General features: G+C 40.4%; 1 protein-coding gene across 4 annotated transcripts in view; it reads left to right on the top strand.

Moving 5' to 3' along the window:
- Positions 1 to 19,244, top strand: part of MARCHF8 (membrane associated ring-CH-type finger 8) — an 88,694-nt gene that overhangs the window by 49,306 nt on the left and 20,144 nt on the right. For all 4 annotated transcript variants that reach the window (XM_074544902.1, XM_074544901.1, XM_074544904.1 and 1 more), the window contains one exon: positions 15,194 to 15,244. In XM_074544902.1, coding sequence (XP_074401003.1) covers positions 15,194 to 15,244 — 51 coding nt within the window. The remainder of the gene's footprint in view (positions 1 to 15,193; positions 15,245 to 19,244) is intronic.

The following is a 19,244-nucleotide window of genomic DNA, read 5'->3' as shown; positions in this document are numbered from 1 at the left end:
AATCCCTCATCATTGCCACATCAGCTTTTCAACTGAAAAGATTTTCACAATTGAAAGACATTTTCTATCTGTTTTTCTTAGTGGCTGCAAGGGGAGGAGAGCTGTAAGCCCAAGATCTGCTTTGAAGGCTCATGATTTACCAAAATGCCTGTATTTAAATGGCAAACACACAGCAGACAGACAAAAAAAAATTATCTCTGTCCATAAAGCTTATTTTGGTTGGCAGATTTTCACTGGCTGTGCAAGGCAGGGAGTTTTGTGTTGGTATTTTGCACCATTGTTTTCATGACATACCTGTGGCATTTAAACAAATTACAGCCCTATCAAGGTCTTAATTAGGCATTGGGCATTTTCTCTTCTGCAAAAATGCTGTTTTAAATGTAAAGAAGAGTTGAAGAGTGGTCCAGGACCAAGCCGATTTCTCAGTAAGGTTGCCTTAGTCTACACAGTATGGTTTAAAAATAAAAGGATGCAAATCCTCCTAATGAACTGTAGTGTTACGGATACTGAGAAATGTAGCTCGTTACAAGAAACCTTTCTTCTGCCTCCCTCAGCTGTACTGGAGCAAAGCCCTTTTAGTGATAAGATTGAGACTATCTCCTGGTTACCTGGCATAAAGTACTTAGCTGTCCTGTGTGGAGAGGAACAGGCTTAGGACAATGTACATGAAAATTCAAGAAAGGCAATCTTTTTAAAAAACAAACAGAACAGAGGCCAAATTCATATTGAAAAATCAAGCTAGGTAAATGCAGTGATAATCTGGTCCAAATGCAGATTTTTGTCTTTTATTTCAGTCTTTTGATCAAGAAACTGTGTATCCTACGAAATTATAATAATATTATGGCAGATGACAGCTGGAAGAGACTTAGTGGTGGGAGCTGAGGTTCTTCTGTGTGAAAGGATTTCTGAGATGCAGCAGGTGTAGGATGGATGTTTAAACAGTCTCATTCTGCAGCCCATTTATCTCAAAGTCAAATAAAGTACAACAGGGACAAGAATATTCCTTGGGTGGGTAGTTGGAAAGGAACTCTGCATTCTCCTTTGCTGTCTGGTAGTCTCTCCCCTAGCCTATGAAAAAGCTTCTGCATCAGGCTCTTCAGTCTAGTTTTTCATGATGCTTCAAACCATTAATGGTTTGTGCAAATTGTCTCTCATCAAAAGACCTACATATCTCATCTGAAATTCAGAAAAGAAATGTAAGAGACATCCTGTCTTTAGAAAAACAAAACAAAAACAAGCAGTTAGGGGTGGAGGAGGATTATCTATTTTGGTTTTTTCTTCCTCAGTTGTATTGCTGATTATATCGCTTATTATTTGCTCTGTCCTCCTTTCCCTTACTTGCTCTTCTGCTTTTTATCTAGAAGAGTTTTCACTTCTGCCATGCCATGCCATGTAGCAGCTGCTTTTGATTTGCAGAAGCACAAGTAGAAGCCTTCTCACATGTCTGACTCCAGGGAAGATGTTAACATGCTTTTCACTGAAAGGAAGAGAAGAGTGAACACAGATACCTCTGAGATGAAAACAGAGCATCTGCAATAGCAAGAAGTGTGAATTTAACAAGAAGGAAACATGAGCTCCTGATCAGCAGTGGGAAGAGAATCTGCTCATTGTAATGCGAGCATTTTTGCAAGTTGTCTTCTTCTTTACCATTTTTAGATGTGAACCGCTTTTACCTGTCAGTGCTTTTCGGAGGTGATCTCTGACTCTGTCCCCTTATTTTCAGCTGAGCTTTGGGAAGGTTTAGTGTCCAAGGCCATGAAGGTCTGACTACAGAAAGTGTATCTCCTAATTCCTCAGCCATTCCTCAGTGGTTAGCCCAGCTTTTCTTCTTTGCTGTTGTCTGTGGTACAAATAAAATAAATTACCTTGTCATTGAAATTGAGATGACACTTAAAGGATTTCTCTTTTGAGAGGGTTTCTTTGTCTTAGTTTATTGTAGCCCTTGATTTGACCCTATCAGTGCAGATGCTTTCCATTAAATGAAAGCAAAATGTAGTTTGTGAGGGTTTTTTGCTGTAATATATAAGTGTATATGTCTGTGTGTGCATTTTAATGCATTTGACATAAATACGCCTCACAGTCTTTCTACTCCATTGAAACCTCTCATTTTTACACCAATATCCTTTCCTCTTAGTGCCTTTTGTTGATTGCTGCAGTTATCTTTTCTTGTGTTGGGTTATAAGATTTCTGAATCAGTTCCAGCCTTTTGCCATGTGTTGTATTGCTGAGCAGTACACAGCCCTGCTCCTGATTTTTCTTTCTTGAAAGTATCAATTGAATTTGGCACAGTATTCTGATTTTTAATTACATCCAGACAGAATGTTCCAGTCATTCTAGGCCCTTCAGTATTTGTCACTCTTGTATAGTGAGATTACCTCCATATCTTTCAGGGAATAAAACCACCTATCTGTAAGTATTTGTTAGAAGGGTATGTTGAACTGGAATCCAAATCTAATGCTCCACTTCCAAGGAGTGTTAGCTGGCAGAGAAATAAAATCCTTCTGGATTTAAAAATTATTGCAATCCTATTTTCTAAATCTTACAGGAGTTCCCCTTTGCACCCAGGATTAGATTTTATGAAGATGACTATATTTCTATCCATTCTAGATTCTTCATTTGGAAGTCCTCCTCCTTTGTATAACATCCCAAATTCTGTTTCTTGCATTGAATTAAAAAATATTTCCAAGTTATTGTAGAGGTGGGGAAAGATACAGAGAAAGACAATATAGATAGCAGCAGAAAGGAGAAAAGGGCATGTTCATATGGGAGGAGCAGTATCTTGAGAAGAGTCAGGAGCGATAAAAGGCACAAGGAGACACAAAGTGCAGATGTGATGTGGGTTAAGAGGTACTGGGGACAGTGGTGGTGGCTGAAGATGCACTTGATGTGGTCACTGGCTCACTGGCTGTTCTCCTCACTGTATCTGCTGCTGAAGGATACAAAGCAATGCTCACCTATAGGCAGTGTTTATGTGTGGGCTTTCCTGGTTTCACCCTGTCACTTTAGGAAGCAAAATGTTTTTTAATCTCCATAAGCCTCTAGTCTTGCACCAAAACATGCCCCTCCTGCAATGTAATCTTCTTACTTCAGTTACACTGCTATGCTCCAGTTATGCCCATGTGCTTGGGAGCACAGGCAGCAGGGTTTCTGAATGTGTCAAAGGTTGGAAAAACTTAAATATCCAAGCACCTAGAGGAAGCCTAACTTTCTTGGGCAAGCTTCTAGATTTCTTATGCTGTGGGGCCTCACTTGCAAGAAAAAAAAAAAAAAAACAAAAAAAAAAAGAAGAAACAACAGCAAAAAAGCAAACAAAACCAAAACTCCAGCACAAAACAAACAGAAAACCATAAAACAAATTAGGCATCTTTCAACATATACCAGTTTGCATCACCCTCAGTTTCCTTGCTTCCATGTGCAGGGGAATGAGGACATTGTGAAGCACCTTCTGCATGCTTGTGGACCATATGCTTAGAGAACTAAAAGTCATTATACAGCCAAGAAAGTGCAGTGACAATTTGAGATGAAATTTACAAGTGGTGGGGACAAAATAAAAAAGTTTCAGCAGTGAAATGAGATTGGTGGAATGCAATGCATCATTAGAGGAAGCAGTTACTGAGAAGCATTCAGTGTTTTGCCAGGTGGTGGGCTCTGGGAGGCAGCTCCTAAAGCAGATCCTGAGCTCTGAGACTCCATGTGAAAATCAATGCCCTCACAAGATCCAGCTTGGAGATTTACATTCTGCAACCAAGAAGAATGGAGGGGAGAGCTCTTGCTTTGGCATGGTTTCAGTGTACATGAAACTCATCCTGGGCAAGCCACACACGCTGTTCAGCCACGTGCCTGTAACAGGACACAGCTGCTGGCTGTGACACTGAGCAACTCTGCATGCAGCAGTTGTACAAACAGGGGTGAATTTCACTCAGGGCAGCAGAACTTCCTTGTGCCTCAGGTTTCTCTTCTGCCAAGTGACTGCCACATTTGCCTGCTTCAGGACACTGATATCAAACTCCAGGTGTGTGTTTTGAAAGAGGCTGTGAATTGCAAACGGGCCTCATCGTGTCTCTTTTACAGGTATCATCTTGTCCTGCTCTTGTCTTGAGCTGCTGCCTAGTGCTGTTCAACACTGAACAACTGCAGTATTTCCTCTGGAGGCGGAATACTGTTTTGGAGGAAAGGTGCTATATAAGAAATCACATGCACTGTGCACCAAAGTTTCAATCCTGTAGTACAGCTTGATTTTCAGGGATAATGTGGGTGTTATCTAAATACTTCAATGTACTAAGAGAGGCTCTTCCAGTTTTATGTCCTCTTTTTTATGTCATTCGTTCTGTCATTTTGGGTACTAGCAGCAGATGGTGTTAAGGAACCTTTCAAGAAAACTATCAGCTTTTCTGAGCATCTCTGTAGAAATTTGGCCACTCATTCCTTTGAATTCCAGCTTTTATTATTTACCTCTCTGTTTTGCTACTTTGTTCTTAGCTGCAGGATAAGACTAGCTATTTCACTACTTAGAGATTCTAAAGTTTGGAGTTTTAAGTGACTGGAAGAGGTTTGCCCCAGCAACTTTTCACTGGAGATGAGATATTTTCTTCACTTGTACACATTAAACAAGGGAAGCCTACAGGGAGTATATCCAAAGACTCACAGAATTTTTCTAGACCTGATATTTAAATACCTCTATCTCCCTGTTTGGAGGATTATTAAAACTTGAACTGCAAGGGTAGTAGGAAACTGTCATAACTGCAGGGTGAACTGTTACCTTTTGATCACTTGTAAATGCATTTTCCTTTGGGTTGATTCCCATTGTTCATGATGCTTGTTTTGTTGCAGGAATCCCTGCTCGCCAGTCTCAGGTCTTGCCTGACCTAAAAAATCATTTAATCTCATCTATGAATTTCCTCCTAGATGCCTGTGAAAACAGGCATTCCTCAAAGCATAGCACATATGTGTAAGAAAAGATGAAAGGAAAACAAAGAGTTAAAATGCAAAAGATGGTAAATGTATCTAACCCTTAGCTTTTCCTTGCAAATTCACATCAATCTCACTCCTGTTTGGTATCTTTGTATTGAAGCACAAAACCTCTGAATTTTAAATATAGCAGAGTGTGAATGTGGGCTACAACGTTCTGGTTTGAGTTCTTGTACATTTAAGTCTCTGTATTTCAGAGCCCAGTCCAGTTGTTCATGTAGGTTGCATCCTTATCCCATGGTACTGTCTGATCACTCTCACTGCCTGCACTTGCAGGATGCAGCTCAGCAGCATCTAATCCTTCCCCCTGCCTTTTCCCACAGTGCTTGTTGTGCCAAATCATCTGTTTTGTCTTTTAGAGAATGCTTTGCATATTTTTTTTCTTGCTGGCTGCCTTCTGAAGGGCCCCTTTAAAACTAAAATCTAAGAGAGATTTTTGTTCCATTTTGTAATGTCCAGATAAGTAATATTGTTTGCCTGGGATTTGGCTTTTAAGAAAAATGGATTTCCGAAGCAGTTGTTACTTTTCTTCAATCTCTAGGAAGATGCTTCAGCAGTCATTTCACACTGGAAGAATGGTACTTATGTTCAGGGATGATGGGTTTTTTTGTGTTTTTAAAACTAAGAGGAATCAGAAATAGGTTTTTTGGGGTGTGTGGACTGAGAAGTTTCAGTTCTGGATCAGAACTTTGTTTTAAAAGGATCAGTAAGCATGTAATTGGTGTGATGTTCCAGGTATAAAAGCTTGCAAACTGAGGATCCTACCCCCAAAGGAAATCTTCTCTGCTGGATTCTAGTACCAGTGGTGAAGCTCCTCTTTTATTGTTTCAGCTTTTCACTCAATTAGAGGTGTAAAGACTAAGAGAAAACAGCCTCCCTTAAAGGTATGATTATATATGTTTGTAGCAAGTATACAAAAAGGCCTTTAATTGTTCAGTGGTTCTTTGTGATGTTTTAAAAGTTAATTCAAAAAATTAAAAAATGTGTTTTAATAATATGCATTGTTTTCTAAACCAGTTGCAGATTTCACAGATTGCTAGTGTGATTTCTGCAGATAATGAATGTGTAGAGCAGTGAGCATAGAAAAGATGGAAACTGAGTTTTTAAAATCTAGGTTTGGTGGAGGTCAATTTAAAGTCAATTTGACAAAAGTCAAATTGTATAAGTTAATACAGTTTTCCTGATAACTTTGATGCAATTTCCTGTGGCAAAAAAAGTCCTCAGTCAAAGCTTTAGATAAATAAAGAGCAGGAGATTTAATGTGAGTATGAGGCTTAGTTATAACCTTTTCCTCTTGGGAAGTAAACTTTACAAAATGCTGTGTCAGTGCAGGAATGCAGCACTGTCCCCAGTAGGTCAGCCAGCACACTCCACAGCTGCAGTTCCTTTTCTGTTTCGTAGGAATAAATGAGTGAGACAGAGGAACCCAAAGAAGTGAATTGCTTAATACTGCTTGCATAATATCAGTACTTTTGAGCTGATGCATGTGTGTTTCCATAAAAAACTCCGAGACTGAGCAGGATTTCACTGGAACTGGAGCATGAGAGTTGCAGAAAGAGAATGAGTAAATGTCTTCAGTTAAGTGGAAAAGCTTCTGTTTCAATAGGCTAATGGCCCAGAGATTTTATTTTAGCAGGAAATGCAGGCGTTCCTGGGACTGTAGTGGTAAATTTAGTTCTTACGCAGCTGCTGGCATTTGGCTCATTCAGACACACAGAAGCCTCAGCCCTCCTTATTAGACAGTGTGTGTGCTGAGTTCCCCAAATGGGTGAAGGGCAGTGCTCTCCTTCTCTTCAGCTGGTAGGTTTTGTAAGTCTCCCATCCAATTGCCTCAGACAGTCTTCTGCCGTCTTCTAGGTTTTCAGGTTTGGAGGCTGCCCACGTGGAGCATCCCCTTTCCAGCTTCAGGCACCATACTCTGTATCCACACCACCTGCTCAAGAAAAATATTTTTTTCTTTTCCTTTTACTGTATGCTGGCCTGCAGATTGATGGCCCTGCTGTGCTGGGTCATCCCTGTTTAATTTAGCCAACAGGGCTTCATTGGCTTCAGTGTTGCACAGTGTAAGCACTGCACAGCTGTCCCTTCCTGCACAGGGGTTCTTTAAGATGTGTTCCTGCTTCTCCCAGCTGATTGTGTAGTAAATGTAGATTTCCATGTGCAAAGGCAAACATGTTTTTCTAGCTGACTCTTAGTGCAATTTGTTTCATCTCTGTTTCTCATGCCTTAAGGTAAATTAGTGTTTTTAAAACTACCTACTACCACTTGTAGCTATTGAAATACTTTTCTTCCGGTCAGGGTGTTGTAGTGACTCAGTCAGAGTCTTTGAGCCAGCAGTGTGCCCAGATGGCAGGAAGTACATTTAGAGTGTGTTAAATCCTGTGTGCTTTTGCAGCCTCTAGCACTGTGCAAATCACAGGATTTCTTGGTCAGAGAAATGACCAATGATCTCGAGTCACAGTTGTTCACACACAACTGTGAGCAAGCAGAATGGCCCTGACAGACAGACGTGTAAAAGCAGGAGATATCATACCTTGGCTTCTTCAGCTCTGAATTTCTGCAGGAAGCCCTGAATTTCACAGTTGCAGAAGTGTTCTGCTGAGCCAGGCTGTGGGAGGGTGTGCTTAACAGTGGCATAGGAGGCTGGGGTGCAGCCAGGTGTTTCAAAGCCCTGCCTTATCAGGTTCTTGTCATGCACTGTCCTGCAGGACTGCAGTGACTTTAAATGCTCGCAGCACCAAACAGTGCAGAACACCAGTCGGTGCCCATGAATGGTGCCCCAGGTAGCCCACTATGGACTCACACTAGCATCAGGAGAGGCCTTGTGTGAGAACTGTGCTTTCTTGACAAAATTATATAAAATGCTCTTGGGTTACTGGTTAGGGTAGCCTGCTACATCTCAAGGGGCTTTTGCCATTTGTTTCTGGTATCAGGGTGTGAGTTTTGGGGAAACAGAGAAGATAGATGGCTGTATATGTGCTTTCTCTAGTTTTGTAGGGGTTTTTCTGAGGAGAAGGGGAGTGGAACTTTTTTAATTTAAAGAGCAGAAAAGTATGTAAATGTGGGCATTCACACATGCATGCATGTTCTTCAAATTTTTTGTGGTATATAGTCAGTCAACATGTTTGGAATTTACTGGATAATTAGTCAGGAACTCTGAAGAGTCATTTAATAAAAATTTTTATTAGCTCATTTATGCTTTAAAAGATTCTCATTTTGCAGTTCAAATGCTCTATCTTTTAAATAAAAAGTACATTTTCCCTTAGGTGTGAATAATATTTTTTTCCCAGAGCAGTCTTCTTTAAGGATGGCTGAATATTTTGCTTTTCTAAGACCCTATTTGTAGTGAGTTGTCTGAACTTAGAAACAAATGTTGCTAGAAATGTAACATGAATAAAACTCTCTAGAACATCACAATTTAGAGTCTTACAAGAATCTCAGTGTAACCAGTGTTTGGCTCAGTGAGTTTAATGGCAAATGTAGGCCCTAGTTGATGATTTGCCTAAATTTTTGTGATTGTTCAACGCCAAGTTTGAAATGCTTCAGGCAGAATATTTTGCTGACTGCACTAATAAAAATGCAAAGATAAAATTTCAGGAAAAAGCAAGCTGGTCTGTACTGATTAGGTATTGCTAAATGTGTATAATGTCTACAAGTGCTCTTTCAAGAGTTCTTTTGTCATGTGCTTTCAGCCATATCACGTTAAATGGTAACAAAAATGCCCTGAGCACTTTCCCAGCATCATTTGGGAAGTGATCTCTCCAATTTCTCTAGGGAACATTGTTTGCCCTTATGGTCCATGCAGTCAGAAATAGGTTAATAAGCAATCATGTTACATTAAGATGTAAAGGGAGGAAAAGAAGGTCAAGTCTTTGAGCAATATAGAAACTACTTGAAGTATCAATATTTATTTGGGAAATAAACAGTTTTCTGGTGTTGTTCTGAATCTGATTTTAGACTGAGGAGGCCTTTGTTAGCTTGGCTAGGAGATTAATTCCCTGTTTTAGCAGTATGCTGTGGTGGTAGGAGTTGAAGATAAAAGCAGCTTTGTGGACCATATTAGATGAGCAGAGGCAGTGATGGCAGGAGCAGGTGCCAAAACATGGCCTGACACCTGCAGGGCCCTGCAGACACGGGGAGCTCAAGGCCAGCTCTATCTCAGGCTCTCCAGGATGCAGGCTTCCTCTTGCCCGCTGGTAGCTTGAGAAATTCCAAGTTACCAGTTGCCTGGAGGGTTTTTTAATCGGTGAATGTTTAAAATAGTCAATTGATTTGGCATATTGACATGTTTAGTGTACCATGAGAATTCCAGCAGTTGCATTAAATGCAATTACTTTGTAAAAGATAGACTGTTATTCCTCTTAATGTGTTTATAATTGCAGACTTCCTCAGCGCCTGTCTCTTTTCTTCTGCTGTTAAATACACAAAATTGTTTGAAATGGCATTTTCGCTGTAAGCTTAACGTGTACTGCTTCCATTATCAAGAAAGGTGTGTATTTTTGGATCACGTCTTTTGTAGTTCATATAATTTGTTCCCTGAGGGAAGGATTCATTTTTTTGTGTTGCATCACATAAAGTCGTGCATCGATTTTAGGCAGGTTGTCTGGCAACAGCAAGATAAGAACATCAGTAAAACATGGTGGGTGCCAAACTTTGTAGTCTACTTTCTTTGTTTGAAATTGGGCCCAGGGCACATGCATGTAGAAAGTGTGCAAATTGATTGATACATTTTTAGTGACATGTACCAGACTGATGGTCTTGTACAGAAATAAAAATTTGTGCTTCCAGGTAAGGCAGCCTTTGGTCATCAAGAGGAAAACACATATATCATCTTCTAGCTCAGACGGTTAAAGAAGGGAGATGGAAGTCAGGTGTCCATTTTGTACTAGCAGCTGAGATGCAGGGTATCCATGATAGGAGGCACTTTGCAGAGTGTTTGCAAGTAAAGCTAAGCAATGCAAACCCCAGAAAAATGGTACGTTGAACAAAGCCATGGAGAAGAGGGCCTTTTTGGAGAGAATGCTATTGTCACCTTATCCACCATCTGGCTGGAGGCAAGAAAGATTCCAGGCATTGTATCTCTCTCATAGTCCTAGGACCAAACTGGCAAAGCCAGGCGCAGAACAGTGCACAACAAGTAGCCGTATCTGTTCCATGTAGGGACCTGTGCCTGACGAGTCTGCACATCCATGGATGTTGTGAGAGCTGCTCCTCAGGCAGGGGGAGATGGAGTGCATGGTGCTTCTGTCCACACTGGGTGCAGACATGGGCGAGAGATTCCTGTTTAACTTCTGCACTCTGCTGTGTTTGCCTTGTTCTTCTCAGTTCTATTTCTTGTTTGTGGTCTGCTAGTCTCCTTGACCTGCCTCTCCAAACCCCCGAGGGCCATGGCCGGTTTTTGAATTCCTCAGTTCCTTGAACTTTGCCACTGGAGCCATTTGGTCTGTTTGTTGTTTTCTGCTTTTGTTGGCCACTCTTTTCTGTTAGAACTGTATGGGCTCATGGTTTTATTTCTGTGGCTGATGATTTCAGGCACAGCTGTAAGTTCAGTGCCTGGAATAAAGCTTGTTAATTCTCCTATGTTTTACTTTCAGGCTTATCTTTTGCCTTCAGGTTGTTTTTCTGCATTTGTCTCCCACTATGTGAAGTGGCTTAATATGAATATGAATAAACAAGTTAGAGACCTCTCTGAATTATCCACAGTGAACTTGCTATAGATTTTCCCTTATGATACATCTGAAATCTTACATTGGTTTTCTGCACTTAGCCATGAATTGCTGGTTGCTATGAATCAAGTGGGATTATCCAGTAACAGAAGATACTGGACTAGATGCAAGGGGCATGATTTGGATTTCTATCTCAATATTGATACTGTGTCTCCAGAAAAGCAAAAAAAAAAGGAAATAGGTGATGTGATTTCCATCACCCTTTTTCTTTCAAGTGTCAAGTAAACACTGCACAAGTATTTTAAGTTAGTACTCCACAAGAGCAGAGATGCTAAGCATAGATGCCATGAATGTTTTTTGACCAGGCATTACTCTTGTATGGCATTACTTTTAATTTCATTTCTCTTCTAGCTATGTGTAAAAAATCATTGATGAACCTTGATGATAGTTATTGCTCTTCCACAATGATGTGGTAACTACAAAGAAATAAAGGTCATAGTCAGATGATCAGATGCAAAGTACCATTTCTTACTTGAGTAATTATATGTCAAGTTCTGTCAGTGACAAGATGTAGTTCTGACAAAGCTTTTGTAACTTAACAATCCATTGGTTTTGACAGGTGAAGGAAATAATTGCAAACAAAAGTGTTCTCCCATTTCTTTCCTCTCATTCTATCTACTTCAGACAATTAAGTGCACTTGCCAGTATTATCAGCAAGTGCAATTTCCTCTTCCCAGACTAAAAGCATATGTTCTTTTTAATATAAATTGTTCAGGTTGCAGAGCAAGATTTGCAGAAATTCTTGGAAGAAGTTGTCAGGAAATTTGACCCAGTCATGAAACCCGAAACAATACCTGGGTGTGTACAACTGCATGTTTGTAGAACAGTGATGCATTCATGCTCTGGCTGTGAGACTCAATGGAAGAACAGAGTTTCACTTCTGATTTGCTGCTTTGCCCTGCATGGATCAGCTACTCAGTACTTCAGCACCTCACCATTCCAAGCAGTGCCATTCTGTGCTCCATTCTGTAATTCTCATCAGATCTAAGAATGATTAATTTAGATCATTCATACAGCAAGATTGCTGTATGAATCAGAGCAGTTGTTACTTATTTCTTCTCTTCTGCAAAGTTTTTTATTAAGAAAAGCAACCATTTACCCAGAAGACTTTGTTAAAATTTACTGACATGAATTGTTGATAACAGTAAGTATTTTGCTAGATATCAATCTCATGCTTAATCTGTCATTATAAAATGGAATTGTAATGCACAAAATAAAATTAAAATGCAGTTCAGAGTCCACGTAGAAAGCCACAAGTTGTCAGTGCTCTCGCCAGTCTGACATGGTTTGGTTTTCTGTCTCTTTTGGGGTGAGACATTAGTACTTGCCTTGTAGGGATGTCTCTCTCTGTGGCTTTGCAGTAACACAGTCCTCAAAAAAAAGTCTCTGCTCTTTGTTACTGGGATTTTAGATGGAAAATGCCTATCTTCAGATAAAGCTCTTAACCCATGATACTTTGTAAGATAATGTAAAACAGAACTTGTATTGCAGAATTGGGAATACAGTGCCCTAACAGGTCACTGGTGTGTTAAAGAATGAAGAGTTCAGGAGGCAAGGAATACCATCCTCTGGTGCCCTCTGTCCTCCTTTCCCAGATGGAAAGAGAATAAAAGTCATCTTGCTAACCCATTGGGATCTGGCTTGCAGTTTCTTCTGCAGGTCTATGAGCAGAGATAAAAGATGGGTTTAACATTAATCATAGGACTGGATTTAGGTGTGTAGTCACAGTTGTAACCAGAAGATAGTTGCACAAGCTATGAATCTTCTTCTTCTGTTGCCTTCTATTTGCCTGCCTTAAGGACTAGAAAGCAGAGTGTTGGAAATACAAAACCAAATTATTTTACTGATATATTGTTAACCTTTCATCTGGCCAAGATACTTAAGTTGTATTTCTTTCGGGTGCCCACTTGCTGATGCTGCAGTAAGTCTGCAGCTAAGTTTGGAGAAAGGTCAGTTTGATACAGTGGTGTTTGGAGTGGACAAGAGCAGCTGTGGCTGCTGTGGCTGCTCATGGTAGGAACTGATGTGTTGGGGTTCACAGGAATTCTGGGTTTGGCTGTGTGAGCTATGTAGCTGTTGTGCTTAGTGGAAAATGGATACAGTAGAGTAGGGAAGCAAGGCTAAAATAACTTGAAATGCTGAATATATGAAAGACTGAGGCAAAAGAAAGGACAGAAGGGAGTTATCATCTTCTAGATATCTGAACTGAAAAGGCCTTGAGAGATGTCATGCAGCTGAGGAATGGTGGCAGAAGGGAAAGTGAGCCAGGCAAGGTGGAGAAGGCAAAGTTTAGAGCCCTGAAGAAAGGCAGATGTGAGCTGAAGCAGCTGGTGAAGGAAAAAGGCAGCTCTGTCACTCACAGTTGGGAGCAAATTCAAGGCGAAGGTAGAAAAAGAAAGGAAAGCTGGGAGGAGGATTCTGGCCATTGCAAGCAAGTGCATCCAGAGGACTGGGTGGCAATTTTTCTGGTTTTCAGTCATTTTTCTGGAGCCACGCTAGCTGCTATGGACCTCAGAGCAGCATCTGCTGGTGAATGGCTCAGGAGGAGTAGCAAGCTTCACTTGTAATTTTTTCCTATCTGGGTGGAGTTTGTTTGTTTGTTTTTTAAACATCTGCCAGGTGGTTCTGGTCGGGGAGGATGCCTTCAAAAGGCAGGATTCCCATTATTCCATACAGAAAAACTGAATTGCTAAAGGAGAGTGACACTTACTTTAACTGGTGATAATTGCAGGGTCCTTGCTTGCAGATGTTGCTTTTGTCTTGATCTTTCATTCAAGTGCAAAGCACAATGCTTTTGCATGAGGGAAGGAGAGCTTATTTGGAGCTCTGATTAACAGCCAGAATATGTCTTACTGTGCAGTGGGAACATACTAGAAATAGTCTGAAGATTTTTATTTGTTGAGAGTACCATGAGAGTTTAGCCTTGCCATTCCCATGTCTCTGTTAATTTGTGCATAATTCTATAAGATCCCAGGACTGATGTACTGGTGATGGATATAGAGTGAAAAGTGAGATTTGTTTGTTTGCCTTTTAAATAGTTTTTATCTGTTTGATGTTTCTGTTCCTCATTGATTGTGCCTGCTATTAAAATCTACTATTGTGAATCTCCTGTTGATGTTATGGATGTACCTGCATTGTGTGGCTAAGAAACAGAGATGTTAAAAAGCACTTAGGTGCTTAGGAGTCCATTAGGAATATCACAGATTCCTAAATTTATGTGTGCATGCATTCTGTAGCCCTTATGGGAATACTTTTCAAGATTGTAATTTTGTTTTAAAATGGTTGTTTTTTCAATAACAAAACCAATAGTTTGGAGTCATCTGCTGACTGAAACCTCTGATAGATATGTTTCCAACAGTAGATGAATAAAGATAATATGTGCATCTGTCTCTTGGAGGCTCCTGGCATCTATCAGATAAAATCAGTTCTGGGAGCAGAGGCAGAGAGACAAGTTTCTGTGGCAGCAGCTAAAAGTCTGTTTACTCTGCATCATCTACTGTGTTGTACAAATACAGGTCTTGTCTTCCAGCCTGTGATGCTTATTGAATTTCAGCACATCCTTTTCAGTGCAGGTGCCTGTGTAAATTCAGTCATGCTCCCTTGCAAGCATCTTCTTCAGCTAGACAGGAGTTTTGGTGGGGGGGAATTGAGTTAACATGAAGAAACCTCTGCTCTGTTTAATTTCATCCTTGTCTTTGGCACCTTGGGCTGGATTTGAGACTGTCACCTGTCTTGCTTCAGGGAGACTTCTCACCCAAGGGTTTCACTCTCTGCTGTCATTTTCCCTTGTTGCATGTAGCCTTGCTCTGTTTGCTTCCCACACATCCCTAGAAGGCCAAGCACAGCCTGCTTCCCCCACACCTCACACAGGCAGTGGCAAGTCTTTGTGCTCGCCAACCGGTGTTGGTCTCTTTTCGTCATAGCTTCAGAACATGTTCCTGCCCCCTTTTTTCTTCCTCCTGTCTCCTGTAGCTTCAATGAAATTTTTTTTGCCCTGTTGCTATGGTTACAGTGCCTTTGATGAAATCAGCTAGGCTGTCCCTTATGATTGGAGCCAGTTCTTAGCATACAGGTTCTGGCAGTAGTCCTGTTCAACATTAGCCTTTGCATAAGTATTATGTCCTTATTTTTGAGGGTCTTTGTGTGTTTGTCTGTTTTAGATGAAGCAGGTCTTCATGATACTGAGAAGTATCCTTTCTGAAATTGATGCCATCTGAGAAAAGGCCTTTACAGTACCCTCAGAAAAAAGAAATAACTGTTTTAGTATTTGTCAGTTTGTACATGTGTTGCCTATGTGGTATTCTGCAAGGTAATATCTTGTTAAGCAGACAAAGCAATTCAGTGATTATTGTAAATCAGGCTGATGTCAATAGAAGCAATGTCATTAAAAGCCCCCAGCTGTAAGACTGTCTCCATGGAATTTGATTTCTAATGCCAACTTTTAAGTATTTTCATAGCTGTGACTTGTTGCTGCAGTGATCCTGTTCTTGCTCTTTCAGAACGAGAAGGCTTTGGGGCATTCCGTGAGCCGCTCCAGTAACATCTCAAAGGTATGTTGCTCCATGTAACTCCGTTTTGATAAACTTGGAGATACTGGGATTTCTTTCATTTCAAAATTGGGTGATACATGTGATGATGTGACCAGTAGAAAATGTTTTTTATGCCTGTCATTGATAGTCACTCCTGAAACATTAGAACTCTGGTGTTTTGCAGACTCTCTTTACAGGTCAAACGAAATGGAAGCTACAGTCGGTTTTCTCTTTCACACTGTCAGACTCCTTAGCTTGATAGGAGCAAGATAGATGACAGATGCCTGAGATCTTATCTTGGAGGGGAAAGTGGCTCCAAAAACATCACTCCAGTGTGTTGTTTTGTAAGATAAAGCTGTGTAAGATATGTATTGATGTGCATCCCATAATATGTGTAGGATATATGGTTAAATGTTATTCTGTTGTTACTTTAAGACGAAATTATTTTTAAGTGCCATGAGCTTATTATCAGGACATGACTATGTAAGTGTTTTTAAATGTTTGATTTTACTGAGCCTGGTCATGTAAGGCAAGCAGGATGCTCTACCCCTTCTAGTCACTCTTCAGTATAGCCAGTGGGCACATCCAAAGCATAATTTCTTTGTTATGCCATTAGGAAAAAGGTATCTTCTGTCCAAGATAATTATTGCAATACTTACCCTTCTTTCTGCATTGCACATAAGATTTTCTATTGGCTATGTTGATTGAACAGTACTTTTTTTGGGGTGTATGAGCTTCGACTCTTTGTTGCCACAGTTTTAAGTGGCTGCTTGTAGTTACTTTTAATGAAACACTGAGTCATTATGGCTGCAACATAATAAGTATTGTGAGTACTTCTGAATCTAGGGAACTGTTCATGACTATCTGCAGCAGAGGAGACAGAGTTTGCATATAATATATGGTTTATATGGGCACATACAACTTTCACTTTGGAGCCAAAAGGGTGGATTACTGGGTGTCCTAAACAGTGAGCAGGGCAACTTCCTGGTGTACAAGGTGTTGACCAAGCTGTAGGTGTTGTAATCATGGATTGATAAGAGATAATTTTGCATTTGGCATCAGAAAATGTGCATTCATATAAGGGGTTTTGAAATAAAAACTGTGTGAGTATAATAGTCATGTAGATTTTTCTAAAATGGGACTATGCTTATGCCTTTTTACCCTGGTTCTTGTCTTCTTAGGGATCTTTAATTGGATTTTCAGGTTTTGTTCAGCAGAGATAGTAGTTTTGCCATTAAGCATCATTGTACTTTTCCCAGAGTGTCTCAAATCAGCACAAACCTTTTGGCAGCAGCACTTTGGTACCCAAATGAATCTGCACAGTTCATTCTTAATTCATCAAGAACTGGTGGTGTGGCAGTGCAGTGGGAAGGACCTTGCACTCTGGCAAAGCTCTCCCTGGGAGTGCTGGCAAGTGAGACATCAATATTTACATTCATCTTGCAGTGCTGAAACGTTCAACATGACTGCTGTGTGTTGCAAAAGCTAAAGTTCTCAAGGGGATCAAAAGTCAGTCTTGCCAGTTTAATGGAGGAGACTTTTTGGTTGCAAAGTGAGCTTCCCAGAGGTGTTGATGTTCTTGCTGCTCTTGTGTCACCTCTGCCTGATCCATTCTGTGCACCTCTGGAGATAAGTTCAAACAAGGGCAGAGGGTGAAAGCCCCATCAGTGAAGTCAGCCCCTGATTTGCCTGCCTGTCTGAATGCTGCCTTGTGCATCCAGGCAGTTCAGTGCTAAACTGCAGCAATTGTTTTGTAGTTGACAGGTGTTTTGGCTGTTGCATGTAATTTCAAATGACAAATCATGAAACGTTGCAGTAGTGGAATGCTGCATGAAAGCTTAAGTACATGAAAATTTTTTCTTTAATTGTGAGTTTGAATAGGAAAGGGCCTATTTTTTTTTAATTCAGAATACCATAGCAACTTGGCCAATAAGGCAGATTGGTTACACATTTTGAGTATGGAAATGCTTGGCTGCCTGTATAGCCCTTTCTGAAATCCACAGGACTTGTTGATCCGACACCATTTTAAGAGGAGCTTTTTAACCAAAATTGGATTAAATCAATTACATGCTGCATTTCCAGATGTGTTGAAGTGTGTGTGAGTGTGTACAGAAATAATGGTCATGCTTTCTGCATGACTGTTTCAGCCATTGTTTTTCCACCCAAATCTAGCTTACAGCACAGGAACATAGCAAATCTGCCACAGATTCTTGGCACTGACACTTGAATCAAAGCCTTACTGGTGCTGATATGTCATTATGAACCTGCTGTGATTATTACTGTGTATCTTTCCACTGCTCTCAGTTGCACAGTGCAATTTGAGTGGAAAGGATTGAGTCAGAACTCAGCCTTCAGCCAAGAGAGGATGCTGTGTTACTTATTGTGACCAAGGAAAGCAATGCCCATGGGCTTAAAGTGATCGGGGAGGGAGGCAGACAGATGGTGCTACTGCAAATGTAATCAGCTGGTAGAGGTAGCAGGACCTCTCTGAATATAGACCCCTAGTGTCAGGGCCAGGTGGAGCTGTCCCCTGGGAGAAAGGGGCAAAAAGGGCACTTCTCCAAGAGGCAGATGCTAAGAGAGGCAGAGGAGATGCTAGTACATGTGGCCAAGCCAAGAATAAGCAATCACCTGAATACTTGGCTAGGGATGGAGGCCAGAAAGAGCAGAAAAAGGAGCAGGGAATAAGATGTAGGAGGATCTTCATATGGTGTCATTAGGCTGTGTGCAGTATGTTGCACACTGGGGGATGTGGCATTCTTCCAGGCCCTTCTTTGCTTTTTTGGTATATATATTTCAAACACTCCTTTTAAATCTGCTACACATGAAGCATTTAAATTTTTGAAATCTATTATATTTGTTTTTAAAATTAAAAAAAAAAAAAACATTGAAGGCAGATTTAATTAATTTAGTCATGGCACTTGAACACAGCCCATTTTCCCCAACTTGCCCTGTTCAGACACATAAACAGCACTGATGCTGATTGAAACAACCCCAGTTGGCACAAGGGAATACAGCCCAGATCCACATCTCAGCTGTTTATCCTAAGACAGCATTTTTTCCAAGCAGCCACTGATTGCTGCAAAGTGCCTTCATCATTCAAGCCCCACAGAGAAATAATTAAGCTTTATAGAAGCTTCGTCCTCTAAATATAAAAGAAATTGACCCTTACACACAGCTAGTCACTGGGAGCAGCTAAAAGTGGGACTTTCACAGTAGTGGTAATTCATGCCCTCAGTTCATAGATAAAGGAATTGTGCTTACAAGCAGATGAAATGAGGTCACTTACAAAGCTGGTCCCTAAATAGTTATTCTCAAATTAATGGTATTGTTTACCTTTAAAGTATCTGATATATCCTGAAACTGATGATGTGATGTCTGGAAATACCTTCAGGTCATCTGTGTGCTGTTTTTGTCATCTGATTGCTTTGGAAGGTTGATTCTAATGTAAAGGGGAAGCATTTTGTGGTCTTATTTTCATAGCCCTCCAAGGGACTATGAAACTTCCAAACTTTGAAAATGCTAATACTGGGATCACAGCAAAGGAATCAAACGTGAACTCCTTAAAAAATGTAAATGCTTTGTCTTTTCTGAAGGCCTGTATAGTTTTATCTTTTGAACAGAAGCATGCTGTAAAGTATTAGATTATTCTTAGGCTGAATAGCAACCAGTGCAGACATAAATTGGTAGCCTAAGCTTGCTACGAAATTTAAAATCCATTTAGACTGTTCATCAGCTTGGAACAGATTGAGAAAAGCATATGAATACACACGTCCACTGTTGCCTGAAGCTTTAATGCATTTAGTGAGCATTTGTCTGTAGAAAGTAGTCCAGGTTTTTCAGTTGCAGAACTTAGCTATCCTGTAGTCTATCAGATGACCAAGGCTTACTGAAAAAACTGTTCCTCAGAGGGGTTCTGTTCAGGTACATGAGCCTGGTGGTAGGGAAATACAAGTTGCTTAAAAAAACTCTTCTACTGAGTTAGTGGGGAAGGAAAAGACATGAAAAATTCTATAGCATG

The sequence above is a fragment of the Zonotrichia albicollis genome, chromosome 7 (assembly GCF_047830755.1).
Source record: "Zonotrichia albicollis isolate bZonAlb1 chromosome 7, bZonAlb1.hap1, whole genome shotgun sequence".
Lineage (NCBI taxonomy): Eukaryota > Metazoa > Chordata > Aves > Passeriformes > Passerellidae > Zonotrichia > Zonotrichia albicollis.
Note: the sequence above shows the minus strand (reverse complement) of the source record. Positions and strands in the feature narration are given on the sequence as shown.